At 42.1% G+C, this 27,040-nt stretch overlaps 1 protein-coding gene across 5 annotated transcripts in view; it reads right to left on the bottom strand.

The window, feature by feature from the left end:
* sema4ab (sema domain, immunoglobulin domain (Ig), transmembrane domain (TM) and short cytoplasmic domain, (semaphorin) 4Ab) overlaps positions 1–27,040 on the bottom strand; it is a 64,176-nt gene that overhangs the window by 30,363 nt on the left and 6,773 nt on the right. For 3 of the 5 annotated variants that reach the window (XM_030412657.1, XM_030412659.1, XM_030412655.1), the window contains exons 2-9: positions 25,568–25,820; positions 24,546–24,706; positions 21,073–21,132; positions 20,724–20,822; positions 20,195–20,288; positions 16,227–16,349; positions 15,715–15,842; positions 5,032–5,213 (exon numbers count right to left, since the gene is read on the bottom strand). In XM_030412657.1, the coding sequence (XP_030268517.1) occupies positions 5,032–5,213; positions 15,715–15,842; positions 16,227–16,349; positions 20,195–20,288; positions 20,724–20,822; positions 21,073–21,132; positions 24,546–24,706; positions 25,568–25,664 (944 nt within the window). In that variant the 5' untranslated portion in view covers positions 25,665–25,820. Of the gene's footprint in view, positions 1–5,031; positions 5,214–15,714; positions 15,843–16,226; positions 16,350–20,194; positions 20,289–20,723; positions 20,823–21,072; positions 21,133–24,545; positions 24,707–25,567; positions 25,847–27,040 lie in introns of all 5 variants that reach the window. The other 2 variants (XM_030412656.1, XM_030412658.1) reach the window with 2 other exon arrangements.

The raw sequence follows: 27,040 nt of genomic DNA, 5'->3' as shown, positions 1-27,040 counted from the left end.
TTCATGCCTTGAAGATCAAAAGTTGTGGAAATCTTTCAGCTGTGTCATACCTGGTGGGCGTGACGGTGGAAACCATTTTTTTCCTTCGCCTTAAAGCATCAAGGCTTTATAACTTCAAAATACAATTACCTTTCTACACTAAATCTCTCAGGAATGTAGAGGGAGTCTATGGAAGTTAAATCAAGTCATTAATCAAGAGCATAGATTTTGAGTTTGAGAGCATGATTTCATTCCTTTTCAGTGACACAGCTCCTTCGCGTGCTCAGATTTTTTCTCCTCATGCTCACATTTTGTGCTCGCACTTAAATGTCTTCTGCTTTCTTTCAAAATGTCTGCTTGAATTCAAAAATCACATGCCTGTGCTCACATTTCGCTCGCATTCAAATGTGCCCTCTGCGCGCTCAGGTCTAAGTGCACACACTCAGAACACACACCTGCTCACAGGTCAAGTTCTGCTCTCGGATCTCTCCTCTGCTCACGGATTTTTCTTGTGTATCAACACTATCAACCAATAGAAGGCCGGCTACTGTTGACCAATCAGAATATCGCTTCTTTGCGGATGCGTTCGCTGTACTTCAAGGAGCGTCGCATACGGGTGGGCACTGTTTCTACCGGGTTTATCTACTTCGGTCCTCCAGGCTGTTAAATGTGGTGGTTCCCTTTATTTATGATGACTTTTGGAATAAAATATCAGTTAATCAATACACGAGCGCCCGTGCTTTTCATTACAGTAGCTACATCAACATAAAGTAGAACAATAGCGACTCTATTTCGCCATATTAGCCAATAGCCAGCCACCCAGGCAGCGGGATATGTTATATAGTATAAACACTTAAGGGTTAGTGTGTTTGAGACGATAGTACAGCGGTTAAGAACATCAATTTATGATGCTTTTTGCATCATGGGACGCTGGTTTGCATCCCGGCCCGGCGGACAGAGTTGGGTGTAAATGTACCGTATATTACCAAATAATAGCAGCGTGTCAATTAACCGCAGGGTCCCTTTAAACGCCGATGCAGGTGTATATTTTGATAAATAACCGCTGGTTCCAAATAAATGCTGGGTCTAATTCATTTATTCTTTTTTAATCAAGGAAGAAGACGTGACCACTGACATTGCACGTTTTTCTTCTTCGCCTTTTTCACGCGTTGTGCTGCTTTCTGTCAGTCAGTATCACACTGATGATCGCCATGGCTCCGGTGCAGCAACAAAATAAAAAGTATGACTTGAAATTCAAACTTTCTGTCGTAAAATATGCAGAGGAAAACTCGGGAAAACCGTGAGTGACAGACAGCAGAGATGAGGAGTTTGCAGCGAGTGATAGTTGGATGAATCGTTTCCTCCACCGCAACTTGCAGGAGGATGCCAGAGAATTCACAGAGAAGCTGGCGAAGTTTGTGCCATTTTCATTCCGGATTTTGAGAGGAAGGAATTAAACGCCTGTCCCAAATAAACGCCTGGTGTGTTAAGTGATTGAAACAAATAAATGCCGCGGCTATTATTTGGTATTGTACGGTATGATAGCTCGCTCGGCCAGGGAGAGAGACATGGATCACAGTGCTCAGCTGCAGACACATCAGAGAGGTGACGAGACGCGACTCATCATGACTGACAGGCATCAAGGCTAAAAATACGCTATGATGATAGAGTATTTTTCATTCATTACACGAGCGAGGGTGCCGGCCGGGCCGGGATGCGAACCAGCGTCCCATGATGCAAAAAGTAATATGAACAGGAGTTCTTAACCGTTGTACTATCGTCACAATCATGCTCACATCTCACTATTTATACTATATAACATATCCCGCTGCCTGGGTAGCTGGCTATTGGCTAATATGGCGAAAGTAGAGCCGCTATTGTTCTACTTTATGTTGATGTAGCTATTGTAATCAAAAGCACGGGCGCTCGTGTATTGATTAACTGATATTTTATTCCAAAAGTCGTCATAAAATAAAGGGAACCACCACATTTAACAGCCTGGAGGACCGAAGTAGATAAACCCGGTAGAAACAGTGCCCGTCCGTATGCGACGCTCCTTGAAGTACAGCGAACGCATCCGCAAAAAACGGGTATAATCTGATTGGTCAACAGTAGTCGGCCTTCTATTGGTTGACAGTGTTGATACACAAGAAAAATCCGTGAGCAGAGGAGAGATCCGAGAGCAGAACTTGACCTGTGAGCAGGTGTGTGTTCTGAGTGCGTGCACTTAGATCTGAGCACGCAGAGGGCACATTTGAATGCGAGCGACATTTTTGTTTGCAAGAAGGAGAAATGTGAACACAGGCATGTGATTTTTTACTTTAAGCAGACATTTTGAAAGAAAGCAGAAGAAATTTAAATGCAAGCACAAAATGTGAGCATGAGGAGAAAAAATCTGAGCACGCGAAGGAGCTGTGTCACTGAAAAGGAATGAAATCATGCTCTCAAACTGAAAATCTATGCTCTTGATTAATGACTTGATTTAACTTCCATAGGAGTCGCCCTGAATATATCTGTGTGTCATATCCATAGCGCCACCCAGTGGACACAGGAAGTCAGACAAATATTATCCGTTTGACATGACATTTACTGCTTGTTTTAGCCCCATCATGACATGCAAGTAACAGGTGAGCGCGTATTCCGACGGCATTGCAGCCCGACGTGCGTGGTCGGCGAGGGACCGTTCATCGCTGCTTGCAGCTTTAATTAGGGGGCCAAGCCCGAGGGGCCGAGGGAACGCGTATGCAAGCATATGCGTTTCCGTGGACCAGCGGTGCTAGGAACCCTATTGTAATTGTAAAGATTTTTATTTTTATTTTTCTCCTGCGAATATCTCAGACACAAAAAACTACATATATCCGCCTGCAGGGGGTGCTATAACTTAGGCCAACTCCCACACCATATGTTGCACATTCAAAAACCTTGTATCCCCAGATTCCCTGAATGGAGCTAAATCACTTTGCAATTGGCCACGCCCACTTCTGCCAGAAAGTTTTTTCGCTAAATCGCATAAACTGGAAAACCTACTTTTCGAACTCCTCCTTGGGATTTTGTCCGATCTGCATAACACTTGGCACGTACACTCTTCAGCTGGACCTGATATAATGTTATCAAAAGAATTTTGCTTGGTCAAAAAATGCGCAAATTATTAACAAACACATTTCTGTAGCTAGCTATAAAAATGTAAACTGTTTGATATCTCGGTCAAACTATATGCTATTGACACCAAATTTGAGATCCTTGCTTGCCATGAGACTAGGAAGGGATGAGCCGAATTTGGCGAATTTTGGCCACTAGGGGGCGCTAAAAATATGGGAAGTTTATATCTCTTGAACAGCTACACCGATTTTTACGAAATTTACTCCATATGATGTAGGGCCAATCCTGACGCCATATCTACAAGGTGGTCATGACTGGTCAATGTGGGCATGGCTTATTATAAGATAAACAACAAACATTCATTTCAGCCAAACTATTATGCTGAGAGCTTTGAAATTTATATGGTACAGATACAATAGGACACAGTTCTTCCATACCAAAAATTGCACATGTACTCCACTAGATGGCACTATAATGGATGCAATTGCGTTTTTGCGTGTAACTTCCACATTTTAAATAACACATTCACAAACCTTATATCCATATGTTCCCTGAATAGAGCTGGGTTTTCTGACATAGGACACGCCCACTTCTGATGCACATTTCGTTCGCTAAAGCGCCACATATGCAAAACCTACTTTTTCAAACTCCTACTTGGGATTTTGTCCCATTTGCGTGAAACTTGCCAGCTGAAGTGTGTCTTCAGCTGGAGCTGAGCTAAGGTTATCAAAAGAAATTTGCTCGGCCAAAAAATTCGCAAATTATTAACGAACAAATTTCTGTAGCTAGCTATGATAATGTAAACTGATTGATATCTCGGTCAAACTAATTGTTATTAACACCAAATTTGAGATCCTTGGTTGCCATGACACTGGGAAGGGATGAGCCGAATTTGGCTAATTTTGGCCACTAGGGGGCGCTAAAAATATGGAAAGTTTATATCTTTTGAACGGCTACACCGATTTTTCCGATATTTGGTCAGTATGATGTAGGGCCAATCCTGAGGCCATATCTTGAAAGTGGTCATTACTGGTCAATGTGGGCATGGCTTATCACAACAAATCCAAATCGGCACACATTCAGCCATTTGCACTTCCAGTGTACTTCCCATTACAGCGAATACCACGGCTCAGACATTGGCCTTTGTCCTCACTTTTGCCCCGAGCCCGTCATCCTTTGGGGGCCAACTTCCGTGGGCTCTGCGGTGCGCAGGGTCCGAGTCGCACGGGGGGGCTTGGCCCCCGTTTATAACTGCTTGCAGTTCTAGTTATTATTATTATTAGTTGTCTGCCGCCTGAGCTCAAATTTCCTTGTGCTGGAATGGGCCAGATACGTAATAAAATATGAGCCCAGTCAGCCAGATGTTGGCGCTGTAATTAAGGCTTGAAAATGCATTTTTGGGAAGGCCACGCCCCTCACACCATAAGTCTGATTGACTTGAAATTTGACACAGAAGTCCAGCTCAATGTGCTCTACAAAAAAGCCTCTTGGACCATAAAAGTCCGTCTGACAATTTTTTCTGCCAATTAGCATATTGTGAAACAGTTAAATGAATAGAACTTTTGAAAGATTGACTCTATCAACACCAAATTTGGTATACGGCTTCGGGGGATGAAAAGACAAATTTATCTAATAAATGGTTTTATTACTATGTCAAAATGTGCTATCAAAGAAAAGATAGGAAAATGAATCACTATGTGCTGTGAAGTTGTTTGAAAAAATGAAATCGGAATTGGCTGTAATCAGTATCGGCAGGTCAAACTCCATGAAAAACCAGGAATCAGAATCGGCCCAAAAAATGGCCATCAGTGCATCACTAGTTTCAGTTTACACTTTTTTGTTCCTATCAAAAACATGAATAACTTACATTTTAGGGTTTCAAGGAAACAAAGAAACACATGCAACATTATGAGAGGCACAAACTGAAACCACCCTCAGAAGATGACCACTCACCACTGGGAGGTGAAGATTCCATAAAAGAGTGTGTCATCTGCAGGAGCTCCCTCTGCTGGTGGGAGGGTGTCTATGTCCTGGATTACATTGTAGGGCAGCTCATTGTCTGCCTGGCACAACAGCTGAGCTTTGGCAAATGTGGTCCAGCGGCGCTGCAGGGTCCGCTGACCTCCAACATCACTCTGACACATGAAGAAAAAGGAGAAGAAGACATCAAGCACAACACGACACTACAACCTGTTAGTGCCATAACTCAAATTAGGATTTCAGGTAGCACAGTGAATATAAAGCAGTACAACAACATCCAAAACCTTCAGAATTTCGGATACTGAGACCCCTGACATCATACATTCACACTTGAAATCATAGCAATTTCAGTCAACCTAAGACAAAAGACACCAGACACCAGGAGGAGTCGTGGCTGCAGGGAAACTTGACTGAAAAAAATCCTAACCTCTCCTTTAATGCATTTATCTTTGATAATTAGGGCCCAAGCAGGGAACCTGCAAGGACCCAGTTGTTTTTCAAATGATTATAAGGGCCGGAGCAGGTAGACCTGAGAGGTCCCTATTGTTTTTCTAAGTATTAATTAGGGCCCGAGCAGGGAACCTGCGAGGTCCCCATTGTTTTTTTTGTGGTTTTTAGGGCCTGAGCAGGTAGACCTGCGAGGTCCCTATTTCTGATATTGATTATTAGGGCCCGAGCAGGGAACCTGCAAGGACCCTATTGTTAGGGCCCGAGCAGGGAACCTGCAAGGACCCTATTGTTTTTCAAATGATTATTAGGGGGCCAAGCCCGAGAGGCCGAGGATTCCTAGGACCAGCGGTGCTAGGAACCCTATTGTAATTGTAAAGTTTTTTATTTTTATTTTTCTCCGGCTAAAAGTGCTGCTGCAGGCTAAACCGTGAAAGGGAGGGCGGTGCAATTTGGAGGGTTGGTCCAGACTCCTGCAAATATCTCAGACACAAAAAAATACATATATCCGCCTGCAGGGGGCGCTATAACCTAGGCCAAAACATTTTTGCCTATAATTCCCAAACCGTATGTCGTACATTCAAAAACCTGGGTTTTCTGGCATAGGACACGCCCACTTCTGCTGCACATTTCGTTCGCTAAATCGCCACATATGCAAAACCTACTTTTTTGAACTCCTCCTTGGGATTTTGTCCGATCTGCATGAAACTTGGCATGTACACTCTTCAGCTGGACCTGATCTAAAGTTATCAAAAGAATTTTGCTCTGTCAAAAAATGCCCAAATTATTAACGAACACATTTCTGTAGCTAGCTATAAAAATGTAAACTGTTTCATATCTCGGTCAAACTAAATGCTATTAACACCAAATTTGAGTTCCTTGGTTGCCATGACACTGGGAAGGGATGAGCCGAATTTGGCGAATTTTGGCCACTAGGGGGCGCTAAAAAGATGGGAAGTTTTTATCTCTTTAACGGCTTCACCGATTTTTGCGAAATTTGGTTGGTATGATGTAGGGCCAATCCTGAGGCCATACCTTGATGATGGTCATTACTGGTCAATGTGGGCGTGCCTTATTACAACAAATCCAAATCGGCACACATTCAGCCTTTTGCACTTCCAGTGCACTTCCCATTACAGCGAATACCACAGCTCAGACGTTGGCCTGTGTCTTCACTTTTGCCCCGAGCCCATCACCCTTTGGGCCAACTTCCGTGGGCTCTGCGGTGCGCGGGGTCCGAATCGTGCGGAGGGGCTTGTCCCCCATTCATAACTGCTTGCAGCTCTAGTTAGGGCCCGAGCAGGGAACCTGCAAGGACCCTATTGTTTTTCAAATTATAATTTTTTTTTAAAATATTTTTCTTCTACCAAAATGATTGCATTTTTCACTGCCAGAACATACCCCAAAACTCACCAAACTTGGAATATAAGTCACAACTGGCGCAAAATTTTATAGTCTATTGTCGTCCTGAATTTCCACCACTAGGTGGCGCTGTTATTAAGGAAAGTGCGTTTTGGCTAATAACTCCCATATACTTTGTCGCATATTCAAAAACCTTATATCCACGCGTTCAGTGAATTGTGCTGAATCTCGTGGTATAGGTGCCCATTTCCTGCCTACCGTTTTTTTTCGCTACGTCACAAACTGTCGAGAACATACTTTTTCGAACTCCTCCCAGGCAATTTCACCGATCTGCACGAAACTTGGTACACAGAATCTGTGGACCCTCCTGACAAAAAGTTATCAAAAGATTTTAATTAGGACAAATCTTTCTATAAATACGAGAAACCTCTGTCTGTGTGTGTGTGTATGTGTGTGTGTGTCAAATATCTCTGCGGATCAGGATCAGACTGACCTGAGACTTTCAACATGGCTGCTGCGTGGTTCAAGGGTGTGCGACTTTGCATTTGTTTGGACTGCAATGATACCGTTAATAAATTATTACATAAATGCTTTACAAATTCCGCGAGCATTGTCCACCGGAGCCACCACAGTCACGTGCGCACCAGAGCCAATCGCTGCACACCGTAGCCACGTGCGCACCAGAGCCAATCACTGCAGAGCCCACCGCGACCCCCCACCCTAAGAAACAAGCAGATTTATACCTGCAGCGGTGGGAGCTGGACCGGGATTTTGCCGGCAGTTCGGTCCCGCTCTGTTCTGTGCATCTAAACTGACTGTTGTGGATTAATGAGACTAAAATTGTCCGGATCGAGTCTGTTTGGGTCTGAGGAGATCCAGAGATGCGCGGACAACAAAGTGGAATCAGATCTGTGGATGTTCCTGTGTAGCTGCTAGCCGCTGGCTACACGGCCCATCTCCCGAGGCGAAGGACCGGAAGCATCGGCACATCCAAAACCAGACCTAGGGTAAATAATGTCCGCCACGCTTTTTCGCAAACATCGCCGTCACGTTTGCTTTGTTTTTGGTGCAGGAAGAAACGGTAAAAACGGGCTTTTGTCACGAAAGTGTCCAAGCAGCAAGTTTGGTTGTTGAGGAACAGGAAGTCGTGGGAGGGACGTAGGCGGATGATTGACATGCAACGACGGTCGGTGTACAGACAGCGATATTGAGAGTTGAGAGATTTGTGACATTTAGCGTGTTTGGAGTGTGTAGTTAGTGGGCGGTTCGGTCCAGTTCTGTTCTGTGCATCTAAACTGACTGTTGTGGATTAATGAGACTAAAAGAGTCCGGACCGAGTCTGTTTGGGTCTGAGGAGATCCAGAGATGCGCGGACAACAAAGTGGAATCAGATCTGTGGATGTTCGTGTGTAGCTGCTAGCCGCTGGCTACACGGCCCATCTCCCGAGGCGACGGACCGGACCCACCAGCACGTCCAAAACCGGACTTCGGGTAAATAATGTCCGCCACGCTTGTTTGGAGTGTATAGTTAGTGTGTTATGTAGTGTTTGGTGTAGTGTGTTTAGTGAGTAGTGGAGTCGTTTTTTTGTTTAATGAGGAGAAGCAGAATGTGGAGCAGGCAGTGCAGCTCTTCATTCAGCTGAAAGGAGCTCAGGTAGACCTCAGCATTGCCTGCATTTGTAAATGTTTTAAATGTATGTACACATTTAGATAAACAACAATTTATATTTGCATTAAAAGTAAAAAAAAAAAAAAAAGATTGTTAAACACATTTGTGGTTAAAGAAATCTAACTTTTTGTACTCGGATTTCATGTTTTTTTGTGATTTTAGGTCCATTGTGTTAATACAGTATGTCAAAATAAAAAAAATAATTGTACAGTGTAGGAATACACTTTTCTTACGGGCACTGCACTAGTAATTTTTAAGTTATTAAATAACAACTTCCTGCAGATTTGGTTCAAAACAGGAAATGTTGGATATTTCCACAGTGGTCAGGTCTAATGACATGAAACTCAGGATACTACTTCGCCATGAGCCCCTGTGCAAAATTTTATGTGATGACCACAAGGTGGCGCTCTTTAAATTCAAGTATTTTATATCTCCACAACGGTTCATCGGATTAACGGCAAACTTTGTACATTTATTGTCAGTGCCGTCCCGAGGAGAGCTCATAAAGGGTTTTCCGATCCGCCACTAGGTGGGGCTCTGGTGCCAGTTTAATTTTATATTTGGCCCTGTGCCCACACCATAATACTTATGGAAATGAAATTCATAGGGGTGGTCTAGAATGGCCCCTGTAACTCACACACCAAAAATGACAAGAAGGTGGCGCTATTTCTGCTATTTTACACATGAAAGCGTTTTTGGCCCATAACTCCCACATAAAGTGTCACACATTGTTAAACCTCATATCTACATGTTCCCTCAATTCGGCTGAATTGTGTGGTATAGACCACGCCCACTTTTGCGATAACTTTCCATTCGCAAAATCCTGACAAATTAAAAACCTACTTTTTCGAACTCCTCCTAGACGATTTAACCAATTTGCACCAAACTTTGCATGTAGCATCTGTGGACCCTCCTGACAAAAAGCTTTTAAAAAGACTTGTTATAGAAAATTTAATTTTTAAGTTATCAAATTATTACTTCCGGCAGATTTGGTTCCAAACAGGAAGAGTTGCATATCTTAACAACGGTGTGTTTGGCTGACATGAAACTTAGGATACTACTTTGACATGAGCCCCCGAGGGTCTCTGCAAAATTTTCGGCGATGACCACGAGGTGGCTCTCTTTAAATTCGAATATTTTATATCTCCACATCAGTTGGGCGGATTGACACAGAACTTGGTATAATCATTGCCACTTCCCTCTTGAGGATATCTGACAAAGGACTTACCAATCCGCCACTAGGTGGCGCTCTGGTGCCAGTTTAATTTTATATTTTGCCCTGTGCTCACACAACACTTTTGGAAATGAAATTCATAGGGGTGGTAAAGAATGGCCCCTGTAACTGACACATCAAAAATGACCACCAGGTGGCGCTATTTTCAATGCAAAAGCGTTTTTGGCCCATTACTCCCACAGAATACATGGGACATTGTTAAACCCTATATCTACGTGTTCCCTGAATTCAGGTGAATTGTGTGATGTAGGCCACGACCACTTTTGCAGTAATTTTCCGTTCGCAAAATTGCAACAAATGAAAAACGTACTTTTTCAAACTCCTTCTAAGCAATTTGACCAATTTGCATCAAACTTTGCATGTAGCATCTGTGGACCATCCTGACGAAAAGTTATCAATAGAATTTTGATAGTCCATAAAAAGCACATGATACAAAACAGCAAATTCCTGTATATTGTGTTGAAAACCAACAATCATGCATATCTTTACAAAACACTGTCTGATTATCACGGAAATGTTGTTAATTGCGCAGCATGGCCTGATGAGGCTTTCTGTAAAATATGGTGCAAATCGGCCGATAGGTGGCCCTCTGGTCGCAGTCTAATTACTGTGAATGGAAAGTAAAGGGGAAACTCATGAAATCCTCTTCAAAACTCATCGACTTTCAACCTCGTATTGTGCGTCATACTTTGAGCTACAAACACCATTCCAAGTCAGAAGATCGTGAACTATTGGGCACGAATTCAGTTTTTACATTTATTTATGGTTTTCAAATCATCACAGTTTTAGTTTTAGGGATTTGTAGGCCGTCTTCTGATTTTATAATGGGTGTGTATTGCGTGAGCTAGAGTGTGTGACATCATTGCTACAGTGGAGAGCAGATGGAAGAACTGGAGAAAAAGTTATCTTCAGCTTGATTTGGATCCCACATCTTTTACTTCACATAGACAATACATACATAGAAATGTAGGAAATCTTGTTGGCTTTCAGCTGATGGTCTTATTTCAGATGTAGGACTTACACTTTTGGCTGCTAAAGCCCCAGAGGGACAAGCACAACAGCAACTCCCCCATGAGCTGCAATTTCTTCCTCTTCAGCTTCCATCATGCAGCAGGTGACATCTCACATCCCATCAGTTCATCAGTTCTTCTCTGACCTTGCTGGATTCTCTGAATTTTTTTCAAGATCTCCCAAGAGAACCAGTGTGTGTGACAGAGTGGTGGCACACAGACTCCCAAGAGCAAACAGAGTAAGATGGAACTTCCATATCTGTGCAGTCAACACTGTTTTAGCAGAAAGGTGACATCATCCAGTGTTTTGAAACCATTAGGGGAGTTTGAGCCTACCACTGTGCGAGAAGCTGGAAGGTTTGTGAGGCTACTGGACCCTCCTGACAAAAAGTTATCAAAAGAATTTTGATAGTCCATAAAAAGCGCATAATACAAAACAGCAAATTCCTGTATATTGTGTTTACAACCAACAATCTTGCATATCTTTACAAAATACTGTCTGATTATCACGTAAATGTTGATAATCGGCAGCATGGCCTGATGATGCTTTCTGTAAAATTTGCTGGAAATCGGCCGATAGGTGGCGCTCTGGTTGCAGTCTAATTACTGTAAATGGAAAGCAAATGGGAAAATCATGAAATCCTCTTCAAAACTCATCGACTTTCAACCTCTTATTGTGCTTCATACTTTGAGCTACAGACACCATTCCACCTTTTAAAGAGTCAGAAGACCTTGAACTAATGGGCCTGTAATCAGCTTTTTTAAATCTTGTACAGTTTTGAAATCATCACAGTTTTAGTTTTAAGGATTTTTAGGCCATCTTCTGACTTTATAATGGGTGTGTATTGCATGAGCTACAGTGCGTGACATCATCACTAGAGTGGCGAGCAGCTCGAAAAAACTTTTTGGTGATAACCATCAAATTTTTTTCCAAAAATGGCAGGAGTTTGGGAGGCGTTTTCCCATTCATTCTTATAGGGACATTTCCTACTTTGCCTCTGCTACTGCTCCAGCATATGTGCAGCCACAGAAACTGTAAGAAAGCTCTACAGCTAAAGGTGCAACAGCACCCTCTACTGGTGCAAAGACAACTAGCAGTGAACAAGTCAGGACATGCTCAGTCACACTGAAATGCAGCAGACCAGTCAGTGAGCAGACCGTGTGAAGCTGCATGGAATTTCTGTGTGTTTCTCTAATGATGTGTGCGCTCTTGAGGAAATGTAAGTGGTTTCTGCTTGCAGTTATGGATAATTTGATCACTATTGCGGTTTGTGTTATTTTACATGGAAATATGTTGTGTGAGTTTGAGTAAGCTCAGTAGCCTGTGTCTCAGTAGTAGTTAGCTGCACTTTGCTTACACTGCAGCTACATTTGGATTGTGAGAACTTAATGATGAATATTTCGTTTGTAATGCCGATTTTGCAACTCAGTCTATTTGTTGGGATTGTGACCATGCTCATTAGAGTTTAAAGGTCAAATTATTTACTGTGGTTAACAGTAAGTATATAAAGCTATCATGCTGCTAAATAGCATGATAGCTTGATATACTGACTGTTACCCAAAGGATGATGGGCTCGGGGCAAAAGTGAAGACACAGGCCAACGTCTGAGCCGTGGTATTTGCTGTAATGGGAAGTGCACTGGAAGTGCAAAAGGCTGAATGTGTGCCGATTTGGATCTGTTGTACTAAGCCACGCCTACATTGACCAGTAATGACCACCATCAAGATATGGCCTCAGGATTGGCCCTACATCATACCGACCAAATTTCGTAAAAATTGGTGTAGCCGTGCAAGAGATATAAACTTTCCATATTTTTAGCGCCCCCAGTGGCAAAAATTCGCCAAATTCGGCTCATCCCTTCCTAGTCTCATTGCAACCAAGGATCTCAAATGTGGTGTTAACAGCATTTAGTTTGACCGAGATATCAAATAGTTTACATTTTTATAGCTAGCTTCAGAAATGTGTTCGTTAATAATTTCTGCATTTTTTGACCGAGCAAAATTCTTTTGATAACTTTTGATTACGTCCATCTGAAGATTATATGCGCCAAGTTTCACACAAATGGGACAAAATCCCAAGGAGGAGTTTGAAAAAGTAGGTTTTGCATATTTGGCGCTTTAGCGAACAAAATGTGCAGCAGAAGTGGGCCTGTCCTATGTCAGAAAACCCATCTATATTCAGGGAACAAATGGATATAAGGTTTGCAAATGTGTAGTTCAAAAGTGAGGACACAGGCCAACGTCTGAGCCGTGGTATTCACTGTAATGGGACGTGCACCCGAAGTGCAAAAGGCTGAATGTGTGCCAATTTGGATTTGTTGTACTAAATCACGCCCACATTGACCAGTCATGACCACCTTCAAGATATGGCCTCAGGATTGGCCCTACATCATACCGACCAAAGTTCTTAAAAATTGGCATAGCCGTTCAGGAGATATGAACTTCCCATATTTTTAGCAACCCCTAGTGGCCAAAATTCGCCAAATTCGGGTCATCCATTCCCAGTGTCATGGTTACCAAGGATCTGAAATTTGGTGTTAATAGCATGTAGTTTGACCGAGATATCAAACAGTTTACATTTTTATAGCTAGCTACAGAAATTTGTTCGTTAATAATTTCTGCATTTTTTTGAGTAATTAGACTGCGACCAGAGCGCCACCTATCGGCCGATTTGCACCAAATTTTATACAAAGCCTTTTCAGGCCATACTGCGCAATGATGAAAATTTACGTGATAATCAGACAGCAGTGTGTAAAGATATGCAAGATTGTTGGTTTTCAACACAATATGCAGGAATTTGCTGTTTTGTATTGTGCACTTTTTATGGACTATCAAAATTCTTTTGACAAATTTTTGTCAGGAGGGTCCACAGATGCTACATGCAAAGTTTGGTGCAAATTGGTCAAATCGTCTAGGAGGAGTTCGAAAAAGTAGGTTTTTAAATTTTTCGTGATTTTGCGAATTGAAAGTTATCGCAAAAGTGGGCGTGGCCTACACCACATAATTCAGCTGAATTGAGGGAACATGTAGGTATAAGGGTTAACAATGTGCGACACATTAAGTTGGGGTTATGGGCCAAAAAAGCTTTCACGTGTAAAATAGCGGAAAACGGCGCCACCTGCTGGTCATTTCTGGTGTGTGAGTTACAGGGGCCATTCTAGACCACCCCTATGATTTTAATTTCCATAAGTGTTATGGTGTGGGCACAGTGCCAAAAATAAATTAAACTGGCACCACAGCGGCATCTAACGTCAAATCGGTAAAACCTTCATCAGCTCTCCTCAGGAGGGCACCGACAATAAGGATACCACATTTCTTGTTAATCCGATGAACCAATGTGGAGATATAAAATACTTGAATTTAAAGAGCGCCACCTTGTGGTCATCGCCTAAAATTTTGCACAGAGCCCCAGGGCCTTATGGGGAAGTAATAAACTGAGTTTCATGTCATCCAAACACACCATTGTCGAGATATGCAACACTTCCTGTTTGGTACCAAATCTGCAAGAAGTTATTATTTAATAACTTAAACATTTTAATTTTCTATTACAAGTCTTTTGATAACTTTTAGTCAGGAGGGTCCACAGATGCAGTGTGCCAAGTTTCGTGCAAATCGGTGAAATCGCCTGGGAGGAGTTCGAAAAAGTAGGTTTTTGACATTTTATGAACTAGCGAAAAAAAACGTAAGGCGGAAATGGGCGTGGCCTATACCACAAGACTCAGCACAATTCACTGAACGCGTGGATATAAGGTTTTTGAATGTGCGACAAAGTATATGGGAGTTATTAGCCAAAACGCACTTTCCTTAATAACAGCGCCACCTAGTGGTGGAAATTCAGAACGACAATAGATTATAACATTTTTCGCCAGGTGTGACTTATATTCCAAGTTTGGTGAGTTTTGGGGTATGTCCAGGCAGTGAAAAATGCTGCTCGGGCCCTAAAAATCTTTACAATTACAACAGGGTTCCTAGCACCGCTCGTCCTAGCATACGCGTTCCCTCGGCCCCTCGAGCTTGGCCCCCTAAAAATCTTTACAATTCCAATAGGGTTCCTAGCACCGCTGGTCCTAGGAAATGTGTATACTTGCATACGGTTCCCTCGGCCCCTCAGGCTTGGCCCCCTAATAAAGTATCATTTGAAATACAATAGGGTCCTTGCAGGTTCCTTGCTCGGGCCCTAATAAGATGACCACAGCCCTTTTCTCTGTGAGGAAAGGTAGAATGACCATTTAAGCAAACATACAGTAGGTCGAGTTTTGAGAGCTCTGAGAACTGGAGAGAAAAAGCACCTATCATGTGCAACTTTAAACTTAATATTGAATAGCTTATAAGTCATTTATGGCCAGGCCTGTGCATACCAACGAAAAACAAAACATCACTATGCAAAATGTATTTGGCCTCATGCATGAAAAATGTTGTCTTCTTTGATCAGGTCAGCAGGTGAAAACAGAAAAAATGAGCAATGTCAGTAGTTGTGTGAGAGGACAACCAATGTGAAAACATATTAATTGAATTGATACCTCTATGATAGTGTCAACAAAAACTTTATACTACAGACATCCTTAAAGTATACTGCAAAACTGTTTTACTGGATTGGATTAAGCTGTATATATTTACATATCACTCTTACAATCGTATGCTTGAAAATGTATAATTAAATATAAAAATATCAATAGAATAAAAATACATGTTCATGAATGTATCCAAGCATAAAAAAATAAGATGTTTGTGAGAGGACCAGTATCTGTTTCCCCTTTCAAGGCTCCTCATACCCCTGTGGACTATCTGTATATGACTTGAACAACAGTCTTGGACCACATGGGAATTTGATCTGTGTCAAGGAAAAAGTTCCAATTATGAGAAAATTGGATAATGACACAAATAATCTGTTTGAAAAAGTATTTCTTGCAGGAGGCCCATTGTTTAACCCTTACCATGCAGATCTGAGAGACACGAGAGACAATAAATTTGTCAATGAAGTCATACTCTCTGCCCACTTCGCTGAAGAAGAAGTAGATTTTCTCCTCATTGGGAATGAAACTGGAGCTGATGAAGGTTGGATCTACAGCAAAAAGATGCAAGTTTGTGATAATATGTCTGGCAGAATCTGATCAAATAAAACAGCACCAAATAGGTTGCCATTTTTTTCAACAATGAGAAAAAGGGATATATATTACATCTTTGTGTCTGTGACACTTGGAGTCCATAAATGAAACACTGTTTTCCCTTGTGTCAGGGACATTTCAAAGTATTTTCAAATGGGCAGTGTACTTCTTGGTTATATGTGAGCTCAGTTAGGGATATAACGATTGACTTCATCAACAGTCTAAATTTTGGGGGTGCCAGTTAGCCAGTGTATCTGACACTTTAAGCAGAGAAAAGTATCCCAACTAAGTCATTAATAAAATTAAATTTGTATTGTCTGTAATATTTCATTGTGACTCACCCTCTAGCCATCCTAATGTATCATCCAACTTCAGGTCAACACGCCTGCCCTCACTCAGGTGCCGGGAGATGACTGGTCGGTTCCCCCTGTAGTCTGCCACTGTCCCGGTATAAAGCTCTCCATCTGAAGGACAATATGAATGACTATTTGGCACAATACTTGCAGTGTTTGTAGCCCTAATAAAATGAACATGAGCATGAAAATATATCTTATCAGAGATGCTGTAAACTAAACCGGTCAGATGGTCAGCGAGAGGCCCTTGAGCTTAGAGGCTGATTTAAATGATATCCTTTATTAGGGCCCAAGCAGGGAACCTGCAAGGACCCTATTGTTTTTCAAATTATTCTTTATTATTAGGGCCTGAGCAGGGAACCTGCGAGGTCCCTATTGTTTTTCAAATGATTTTTTTTTCTTTTTCCTAAATGATCGCATTTTTCACTGCCTGAACATACCCAAAAACTCACGAACTGACGAAGGGTTTACCGATCCGACACTAGATGGTGCTGTGGTGCCAGTTTGATTTTATAACTGGCACTGTGCCCACACCATAACACTTATGGAAATGAAATTCATAGGGGTGGTCTGGAATGGCCCCTGTAACTCACACACGAAGAATTACCAGCAGGTGGCGTTTTTTTCCACGTGAAAGCGTTTTTGGCCCATAACTCCCACTACACGTTATGTTAAAACTTATATCTACATATTTCCTCAATTCAGCTGAATTGTGTGGTGTAGGCCACGCCCACTTACGCAGTAACTTTCCATTCACAAAATCACGACAAATGAAAAACGTACTTTTTCAAACTCCTCCTAGGCAATTTGAGCGATTTGCACCAAACTTTGCGTGAAGCATCTGTGGACCCCCCTGACAAAAATTTTACAAAAGAATTTTGATAGACCAAAAGAGGCCTAAAATATAAAACAACCAATTCCTGTACATTGTGTTCGAAACAGTCTTTCGTATTTTCACCAAATACATTCCAATTACCACAACACTTTTGCCAATTGTGTTCCATGGCCTGATGAGGGTTTGTGCAAAATCTGGTGCAAACAAATCGGCTAATAGGTGGCTCTCTGGTGGCAGTCTAATTACTGTGAATGGATTTAAATGGGCAAATCTTCAAATCCTCTTCAAAACTCATCTACTCATCTTTTACGGTTTTCAAATCATCACAGTTTTAGTTTTAAGGAGTTTTAGGCTGTCTTCTGATTTTATAATGGGTGTGTATTCCGTGAGCTAGAGTGTGTGACATCATTGCTCAGTGGAGAGCAGCTGGAAGAACTGGAAAAAAAGTTCTCTTCAGCTTGATTTGGATCCCACATCATTTACTTCACATAGACAATATATACATAGAAATGTAGGTAGGAAATCTTGTTGGCTTTCAGCTGATGGTCTTTTTTCAGATGTAGGACTTACACTTTTGTCTGTTGAAGCCCCAGAGGGACAAGCACAACAGCAACTCCCCCATAAGCTGCAATTTCTTCCTCTTCAGCTTTCATCATGCAGCAGGTGACATCTCACATCCCATCAGTTAATCAGTTCTTCTCTGACATTGCTGGATTCTCTGGATTTTTTTCAAGATCTCCCAAGAGAACCAGTGTGCTTCTTGGAATGATAGCACACAGACTCCCAAGAGCAAACACAGTAAGATGGAACTTCCATGTCTGTGCCGTGAACACTGCGTTTTAGCACAAAGGTGACATCATCCAGTGTTTTGAAACCATCAGGGGAGTTTGAGCCAACCACTGTGCGGGAAGCTGGAGAGTTTGTGAGGCTACTGGAGGATGATACTTTAAGCTTCTTCCTGAAACTATTTCATTGCATCATGCCTCGTGTGGACATTCTCTTCAGCCAGCTCCAGAAGTGGACCATCGTCTCAATCTTTGTCCAGGGAATCATGCAGCAGTTCACACAGTTTTTCTGACTTTAGCATACATTATTTCATACCGGCAATAGCAGGCCACCGAATTATGAAGGAACGACTTCCTCAGCGGAAGGTGTTGCTTACGGCAGCATGCCCCGACCGCAGCATGCCCTGAGGCTTGTGGACTGCGAGGGCCCGTTCAACGCTGCTTGCAGCTTTAATTAAATTCGAGTTTGCTACTCAGAGTTTGCTAATCACTTCCTCATTTTGTGACGATCATTAACAAAAATCAACAGATTAATTACCTTCTCTATAATTTTATTAAAGAAAAGGCTTTTCTTTGTCACAAATGGATATGACTTTCTATGAACACAGAATCCTCCTGTTACACTCAATGAGCTTATCCCTGAGAGAAAAACAGCATACTGTAGCCTATATAAAAATAAAAAAAGCTTTCAATGCAATATTCAATGCAGCTTGCACTTCAACACATTATGGACCTATGTATCAGCTCTCATACTAAAACATGGCTACTTACCTACCCGCTTTCATCAGAGTGTCTAAAACTTGGTAGCGTCGGTGTGGCTGTGTCAGTAAAGTAACGCAGAGATGGTATTTTGTATCTTGGCTCTAGAGTGAACACCATCGTCCGAAAACCTACGTCCTCCACAACTGAATATGGTCTTACATCTAGTGCAATAAAACTTGCAATGGATTTGGTAAGCCGCTTCGCTCTTTGAGATTTCAGTTGAAGCTGTGCCACCGCCTGCTCGATCATTTCTGGCTAGCATCTGCAACAGGTCGCTGCTTCTCTCCCAACTCTGTGTGGTCTCGCACAAGGCGGTTTCTCAAATTAGTTGTATTGGCCAAAGTATTTAAGTTGAGTTTCACACAACTAACAAACTGTGTAGGTCTTGTCAATTCTCCCCTCGACTTCATGGAACACAAAATGCTGCCATACAGTAGCTTTCAAAAAAGTCGGTGCCGGTCTTATAGGCTTGGTGCTAGCCATTGCAGCCATATTGTATCGCGGCTCAAACATAAACAACTCGCGCATGTGTGTTTGGTGCACATGCGTGCACAGCAGAGAATTGGTAGGAGCTTTCTATAGGGCTCTGCAGCAGGCGAACTGAATGTTGCAGCGGGTGAACTGAATGTTGCAGCGAGGGAACCAATTTCAGTTTCAAAATTCCATTTATTAACTTATCTACATCAAGACATCATTATTCTAGAAGGAATCACGATACCTTTAGGGTGATGGTGCGTGTCAAGTTGTTTCTACTTAAATGCTAGGAACCCGTTTTCCAACAGAACCTTGCATGGTAACGGGATCATCAATCAGTGCATTTACATGCACAGTTTAGTCAGATTACAGCCATAGTTCAACTATGCTACTCAATCGGACAACTGCAATTGTCCGAGTATACATGCCGGGGAGAAAATCGAATTACTGGCCGAAGCATGTAGATAGGTGGCGCTGTACCCATTTCAAGCAGTGGTAATAGAGCCACCTCCAGCCAACCTCTTAACATCACCAGCTGCCTCGGCATTCGAGAAACATGCCGTACAAAGAGCAAGAAGAAGCTACATCTTTGTTCATTTCGTATATGGTGTGCATGATGATTACAAAAACTAGATGCACAATGGCACTCTTGCTTGCGGTTATTTCGGAGGAAAGACGCCGCCGCCGTCCTTCTACTTCCGGCTCACAGCGCCAGGAAAAAAATCTCGAGCCTGCGCAGAACGCAAAATCCGATCCGATCTGATGGAACATATACATGCACGAGTAATGCAACTATCAATCGAATAATATAGGTGCTTTAATCCAACTATGAGAAATCCGATCCAGTCCGATTTTAGTCAGACTAAGGTGTATACATGCATCTTAAAAATCCTATCATAGTCGGACTAACCCAGTAATTCGGTTTTCTTGAGTGTCATGTAAACGCACTAACTGTCACTTCACCTGTCAGAGATTTACTGTTGTGGCTGATTGGTGTATGTTGGAATACTGCGGTTAATTCCTCCACATACCAACTAGCAACAAAGTGTTCTTGCTTCAGCTAACATGTTATTCTAGCAGCTGTGGCATCCTTGTCTTACCTACGATGATTGCAGTGTTGCGTTGGTAGGGGTCATAAGGGCAGCGACCCCTCCCCTCATCAGACTTGAGGCTCATCGTTAATGTCTCTGAATTCTGCACAGAAAAGAGGGTTATATCAAATCTTTTATTTTTAAAATCCAGTGGAAATCAGTGAGCATCTTCATGTGGCCACAACCTTAAATAAGATTATCAGTTTACAGTCCCCTCTACTCAAAGCACAGTCCACATTATCTCTGAGCTCATTAAAGGAAGGTCCACGAGCATGTGGGTGTGGAAACTTGAAGCCTCCAGGGCATGCATACTGAGAATGGACTTTACAGTGAAGTAGGAGATATCTTGTGTCCAGGAGTTAAACTTGTGAAATTAAACATATTTGCATATTCATACAGTCTAAAATCTTTAATAAGTGTGAAGAAATAGGGTGTAAGGATTTTTATGTGGCAATTATAAATTCTTCTCTGCACACAGTAGAATTTTTGGTATGCTTCAAAACATTTGTGAAGGGAATCTTTAAATGAACAAACTTACGATGTAGGTGCAGCGTGGACTGAAAGCAAATGTTCCACATGCATAGATGTGGGTGTTGTTAAAAAACTGCAGTACACGGATGAAATTGGGACAGTCGGCCTTGAGAAAACACACAAAGGACACTGAGTTATACGATTTATAAAGTACAGCCAGGGGTGTGAGTCTACAGCACGACCTTTGGATTCAAAGTTGACATTTATACAACAGAGACATGCAATTGGCACATTGTGATATCTTTGCATAGTGTGCTTCTCCCATTTCTAATAACCATGTCTGGTATAGCTGGTGTCCTGAGCTGCAGTTTGACCAGTTCACAGCATTTGCACATCTGCACATATCAATTACTTACCATTTTCTTGCCTTTCATGGAACATTGTGCAAGGTCTTTCTCTGATGGGCTCCAGTCCAGCTGATAGAAGACAGAGTGAAAACAGTGTCAAATTCATCAGAGAAGCATCTTAACATCAAACTGCTGCTGAACAACTTCATAACACGTGTTTCCATTTTCTATCAAAAAGCTTAGAATCAGTATTCAGAATAAGTATTCCTTTATTGTCCCACACACGGGGACAATTGTTTGCCACAGCAGCCAAAGGACAGTAATATTACAAAAACAATAAATAAAAAAGGTAAGAAATAGAATAGACTTGTATAAACACAGTCCAAAATTGACATGTAATTACAAACAGTGTGGCAGTGAATTTTTATTTACAAATAATAAATATAGGTATTGAAAAATTAACAGATCAAACCCAAACCCAAAATGAGAAATGCTCATTGTAAAGTCTGACAGCAGCAGGAAGGAAAGAACTGCGATACCTCGCCTTCACACTCTCATGACAACAACAACAACAACAACGGCGGACTACATGCTTGTGCTCCTGCCGCAGAAGATATTAAGCCTATTAAGGTTTCTAGGGCAAAATATTATGCTGCTCTGCCACTACACTGAGCGAAAACGGATTATGGATAACCAACTAGCCATTTTTGTCTTCTTCTTGTTTTGTTCGGTTTCTTTTTCTGCTGTCTGTTTGTATAAAGTGTGCAAGCTTTATGCGCATGCTCCATCTCTTCTTCTCTGTTTTTGGTGAATTTCAAGTGCCACCTATAGGCTTAGAATATGAACTACAGCTCTTCAGTCGTTTTCAATGGATCTGTTTGGAAGCAAATATTCTTGAAACAATGCCAAGAAGATGGGGGAAAAGAAGATCGTTTGGTACGTGTGGACATGGCCAAGTCTCCTCCTAACTGCTGCTGAGATGCTGCTGCGCCAGCAGACTACTCCATAGAAAATGGCTGATGCCACCACAGTGTCATATAAAGTAATCAGGAGCGCCCCCTGCACTCCACAGGACCTGAGCTTCCTCAGCAGACCTCTGACCTTTCTTGTATGTTGCTGCAGTGTGATCAGCCCTGTCCAGTTTATTGTTTATGTGAACTTGCAGGTACTTGTAAGATGTCACCATCTCACTGTCCGTTCCCTGGATGTTCACCTGTGTGCAGGGCTGTCTGTGCCTGCAGAAATCCACCACCAGCTCTTTGGTCTTCCAGGCATCGAGCTGGAGGTGGTTCTGCTGGCACCAGTCCACAAAGACCTTAATGAGTTGTCTGTAGGCTCTGTTGTCCTAGTCCCTGATGAGGCTGACAATAGAGTCGTCAGAGAACTTATGCAGATGGCTGTGGGTGATTGGTGGTAGAAGTCTGTGGTTTACAGGGTGAACAGGAAATGGGCCAGGACTGTTCCCTGTGGGGCCCCCATACTGCAGACAACTGTGTCCGACACACAGTCCCAAATCCTCACATACTGTGGCCGGTCGGTGAGGTAGTAAAGGATCCAGGATGTGAGGTGTTGGTTCACCCCTGCAAGCTCCAGCTTGTCCTCCAAAAGTGCAGGCTGTATGGTGTTAGAAGCAATGGAGAAATCAAAGAACATGATCCTCACAGTGCTTCCAGGCTCCTACAAGTGAGACAGTGATCTGTCCAGGAGGAAGATGATGGCGTTGTCCACTCCAATGCCAGGTTGATATGCAAACTGGACTGGGTCCATAAAAGAACCCACCAGAGGGTGTAGATGGACGAGGACCAGCCGCACCCTAAAGCTGTAGTTGTAGTTGTGTATGCATGTCAAAGGGCATATCAGAAGAATGTAGCAGTTCTTGATTTTATTAAGTTATTTTAAACATATCCATGAAACAATACTGAAGGGATGCTATCGATGTTATCTGTGCACCATCCTAGCTGTGTTGTTATTGTAGTTGTGTATTTGAAATACTTGAAAGAAATTACTAAACATGTCATTTTATACTCAAATATAACATATCTTTATCTTCAGGTTTGAACAGTGAAAAGAAACTGTATAATAGCCTTATTGCTGTCTTTGGCTCATTATCTCTCTTCTACTACATCATAAAACAGATTGCAATAATTTACAAATGAACAGTATATACTGACAACAATTTTAGAAAGTGCTCATGCAATAAAATCCTTTAATACAAGCATGTGTGTGACAAGGGTGATAAACCTTTCTTTGCTTGTGAAGATTGAGCCTTACGAGGATGCTCATTCCCTCTATGATCCTACAATAGGATCTTTCTGATTTATCATCTCTTTCTATCTGTTAATTTGCTACACAAGTAATGGCAGACAGGAACTTTAATAAAATTGATAACATTTCTGTGTGAACAATACCATTGGACTTTGTGTACACATGCTCAGTTCATCTGTAGGTAACACCATATTTAATTGTCTGGACAGGAATCAAATTCAAGCTAATTTCTCACCTGTCTTTTTCTTCTTTTTTTACATAAATGAAGGTCAGGCTGCCCTGTTGTTTTTGATGCCATTCTGGCCACAAATTCACAAAGCTAGCAATGCTGCTTGCATTCCTGCTGTGTGCCTCTGACCTAGATCCTCATCTACATGAGAGAAGCAGGAATCCACCGGACGCTGCTCTATGACGTTGCGTCTGCTACAGGTTTTGTTCCACCTTCTGCACGGCATCATACCATGAATGTATAAAGACAACCCAAGTGGGATCATTTTGGAAGCAGAGCCTTTTGCCAGCCGGATGCTCCATGCTGCTCCTATGTCTCTGACTTCCTGCTGGCGCGATCTACTCTGTGCAGCTTGTTGCGGCTTCTGGAGCACCGGAGCTGATCGCGGCCGCTTGCGATTTGTAAAACACAATCTTCTTCTAGGGGATAGAGAGTGATGGCAGGTTAACAAGGGGGATGCTTTTTGTTAATTTTGCTAACAAGAGGGACGGCATCCCCTCTCAAATCACCTACTGATCATACCATGTGTAATCAATGAACCCGTTTACCTGCGGAATGTTCCTTACAGGTGTTATTGGAGCATTATACATCTTTCTCAATTTGCATAATGTAGGTAGTGTATACAAATAAGCAACATTTAACTTCCTTCCATGTTGACTGCACCAAGAGCTACCCGCTCATTTGCCACAAAAGATGCTGCCCGTCTAGATCAAAGCCAAGCCGAACCCAGGTGATAAACACCCGTGTCTACTACAGAGTCAATTGACCCGGCTGCAGAGTTTACACATTCATATTGCACAAAATGGCCAGATTTTAGCTAGTTTAAGTGGGATTTTGGACCAATGGGGTACAAGTAACATCACTAGAGGCAAGATTACATTCAGCTTTCTCCGGAGCCACAGAAGACTTTCTATTTTTTTTTTTCACAAATGCAGTACTACTCCCCAACAGCTGTAAAGAAACATTTATGTTTAAAGTTGCCTTTAATTACTTGTGACTCTCTCAGTAAAGGTTGAGCCTGTAGTACCATTAGTGGTCGCTCTCTCACCTTGCTCCTCAGTGTCATAGTGTCCCTGTGGCCAACATCCAGTGCTAAAACAGCATCCCTGGCTCCCACAAACAGCATATCTCCATCCTCACTGAGCAGCAGGGTGGTGGTGTTGCTGACTTCATGGCTCCTGAAGTGGGTGAGAGGTCTCCCAGGGCTACCTGTTGTTTCACATCAATTACCATTAGCCGTTTTCACACAGAGACAATGCTTTCTCTCATTTTCTAGTGGGAAAGTTCACTGAAGTCTCAGTCGAGAGGGCTGACCGCCGCAGTGATTTTTTTCAAGACAGTAACTACAACAACACAATAGTAAAAGGAGACATTGTGAGTTAAGATTTTTTTGGATGCTGTTCCCAGGCAGAAATATGACGAAGAGTTGGTAGGACAGACAGGATGACAGACACTTTTCCATGTATAACTGTGGACACTACCAGTTATTATGTTACTGCTGTTTGGTCATGTAACGTTGCTTTGTGGGAATTTGTGCTTTATTTTCTTGAGTGAAGGATCCGTTTAGTTATCAGACTGTAAAGGCCATCAGATCGACACACCCCCTATCTGCCCTGCCGGCTTATCCATTCACACAGGTACGGTTCTTCTCTGCTGCGCCTCTGATATTAGCTCCAGAAATTTCACCCCTCGTCTAATGTGAAACTTTCACACAGAGGAGGATGCAGAGAATGGGAGCAGGATACCCGCACTCAAAGGGCAGTGTGAATGGGGCTATTGAGACATTTGATCCTATCACCAAAGAAAAAAAAAAAGCAGTATGTCAGAATATCTCATCCTGGATTATATCACTGTGGTAAATAATTAGCAGTCAATGAGCTGTTACATCAACAAAAAAACACACTTTGTATCTAAAAAGATATGCATGGAGCCATTTGTTGTTGTTTTTTTTTTGGGGGGGGGGGTGGGGGTTATTCTTTTACATCCTAAAACAACTTCCCAGCTACGCTGTTTTGCAGTGAAGCTCCAAAAATGTTTAGTTGACTACTAAACTCCTAATTATTTACTTACCCACAGGGAAAGAGACTCTGGGAGTAAGTCTTGTCAGACATGGGCTCAGAAAACCCAGCAAGGCCACAGTGAGGGACAGCAGGCTGTGACTTTCCATTACAGCAGGTTTGAGGGATGAGTCTGTCCTTAGTTACATTTCAGGTCAAGATGAGCCCTGGGTCTGATGTTCATCCAGAGTGTGAAGGACTTGTTAAGTGGGGTGGAGATTGTAACTGAAGCCATATACTCCATCTACAGCAGACCATCACTGGATCTGAGACAGAAAAAACACACAGGTTTCTGCGCAGCAGCATAAGCGGCAGAAAGGTTATTATCTCTGAGTAAGAAGGCTTTATTTGAAGGTATTTCTCAAATAATTGCTTTTAGAAAAAGTGATTCTCAGGTTGGCAATGCATTCTGTGCTCCCCCATTTCATTGTTTCATAATTACTCAATTTGAAGGTTATTTTCAGAGTTGACAGTTTTGTAGCATTATCAGTGGTATATGTTCTGTATCAGTTGCTCATTCCTGATCAAAGTGAACACATTTACTCATATAGATAGATAGATAGATAGATAGATAGATAGATAGATAGATAGATAGATAGATAGATAGATAGATAGATAGATAGATAGATAGATAGATAGATAGATAGATAGATAGATAGAATTACTTTAATGATCCCAGACTGGGAAATTATTTTGTTATTATTTTGAAATTATTAAGTTCTACTTTACTGTTATATAAATTGTGAGATGTCTGTGTACTTTCATTTGAAGCAATACAATGCAAGGATTTGAGAGAACATTGATTTGAAATTACTCAAATCAAGTGAGCTTAGCACAAAATGTCCATGAAAATTAATGAGAGGCAGACAGGTGCAGTTGTGGTCAATAGTTTAAACCAGTGGTGTCAAACTGATCCAGTAAAGGGCCGTGTGGCTGCAGGTTCTCATTCCAACCAAGCAAGAACACACCTGATCCAAATCAGGTGTGTTTCATTCCAACCAAGCAAGAACACACCTGATTTGGATCAGGTGTGTTCTTGCTTGGTTGGAATGAAAACCTGCAGCCACACGGCCCTTTACTAGATCAGTTTGACACCACTGGTTTAAACCCACGCATAAAGAACATGTAGGCTATATCATGGCAGTCTTCAGTTCCAATGAGTTCTACAACTCTCATGTTTCTGTGATGGAATGAGTGGAACACATACATATACACTACTCTGCTGGATCAAAGATATACATAAAGTAGGGCCCTATGATTTCCGCGATCACGGAATCGCGAATGGAATTGTGGAATTGGCCAATTAAAACGGAATCTATTTTTAACGCGGAATATGACAAAATTTCACTGAAATGCTGTTTTCGTGTGGAAGAGGAACGCATGTCTGGGGAAAACTGCAAAGAGGGAAGCAAATCTGGGTGGCATAACAAGCCCCCTCAACAGACTGAGCTCCCCCGTCAACTCAAAACAGTGAAAGCATGGCGAA

The sequence above is a fragment of the Sparus aurata genome, chromosome 3 (assembly GCF_900880675.1).
Source record: "Sparus aurata chromosome 3, fSpaAur1.1, whole genome shotgun sequence".
Taxonomy (NCBI): domain Eukaryota; kingdom Metazoa; phylum Chordata; class Actinopteri; order Spariformes; family Sparidae; genus Sparus; species Sparus aurata.
Note: the sequence above shows the minus strand (reverse complement) of the source record. Positions and strands in the feature narration are given on the sequence as shown.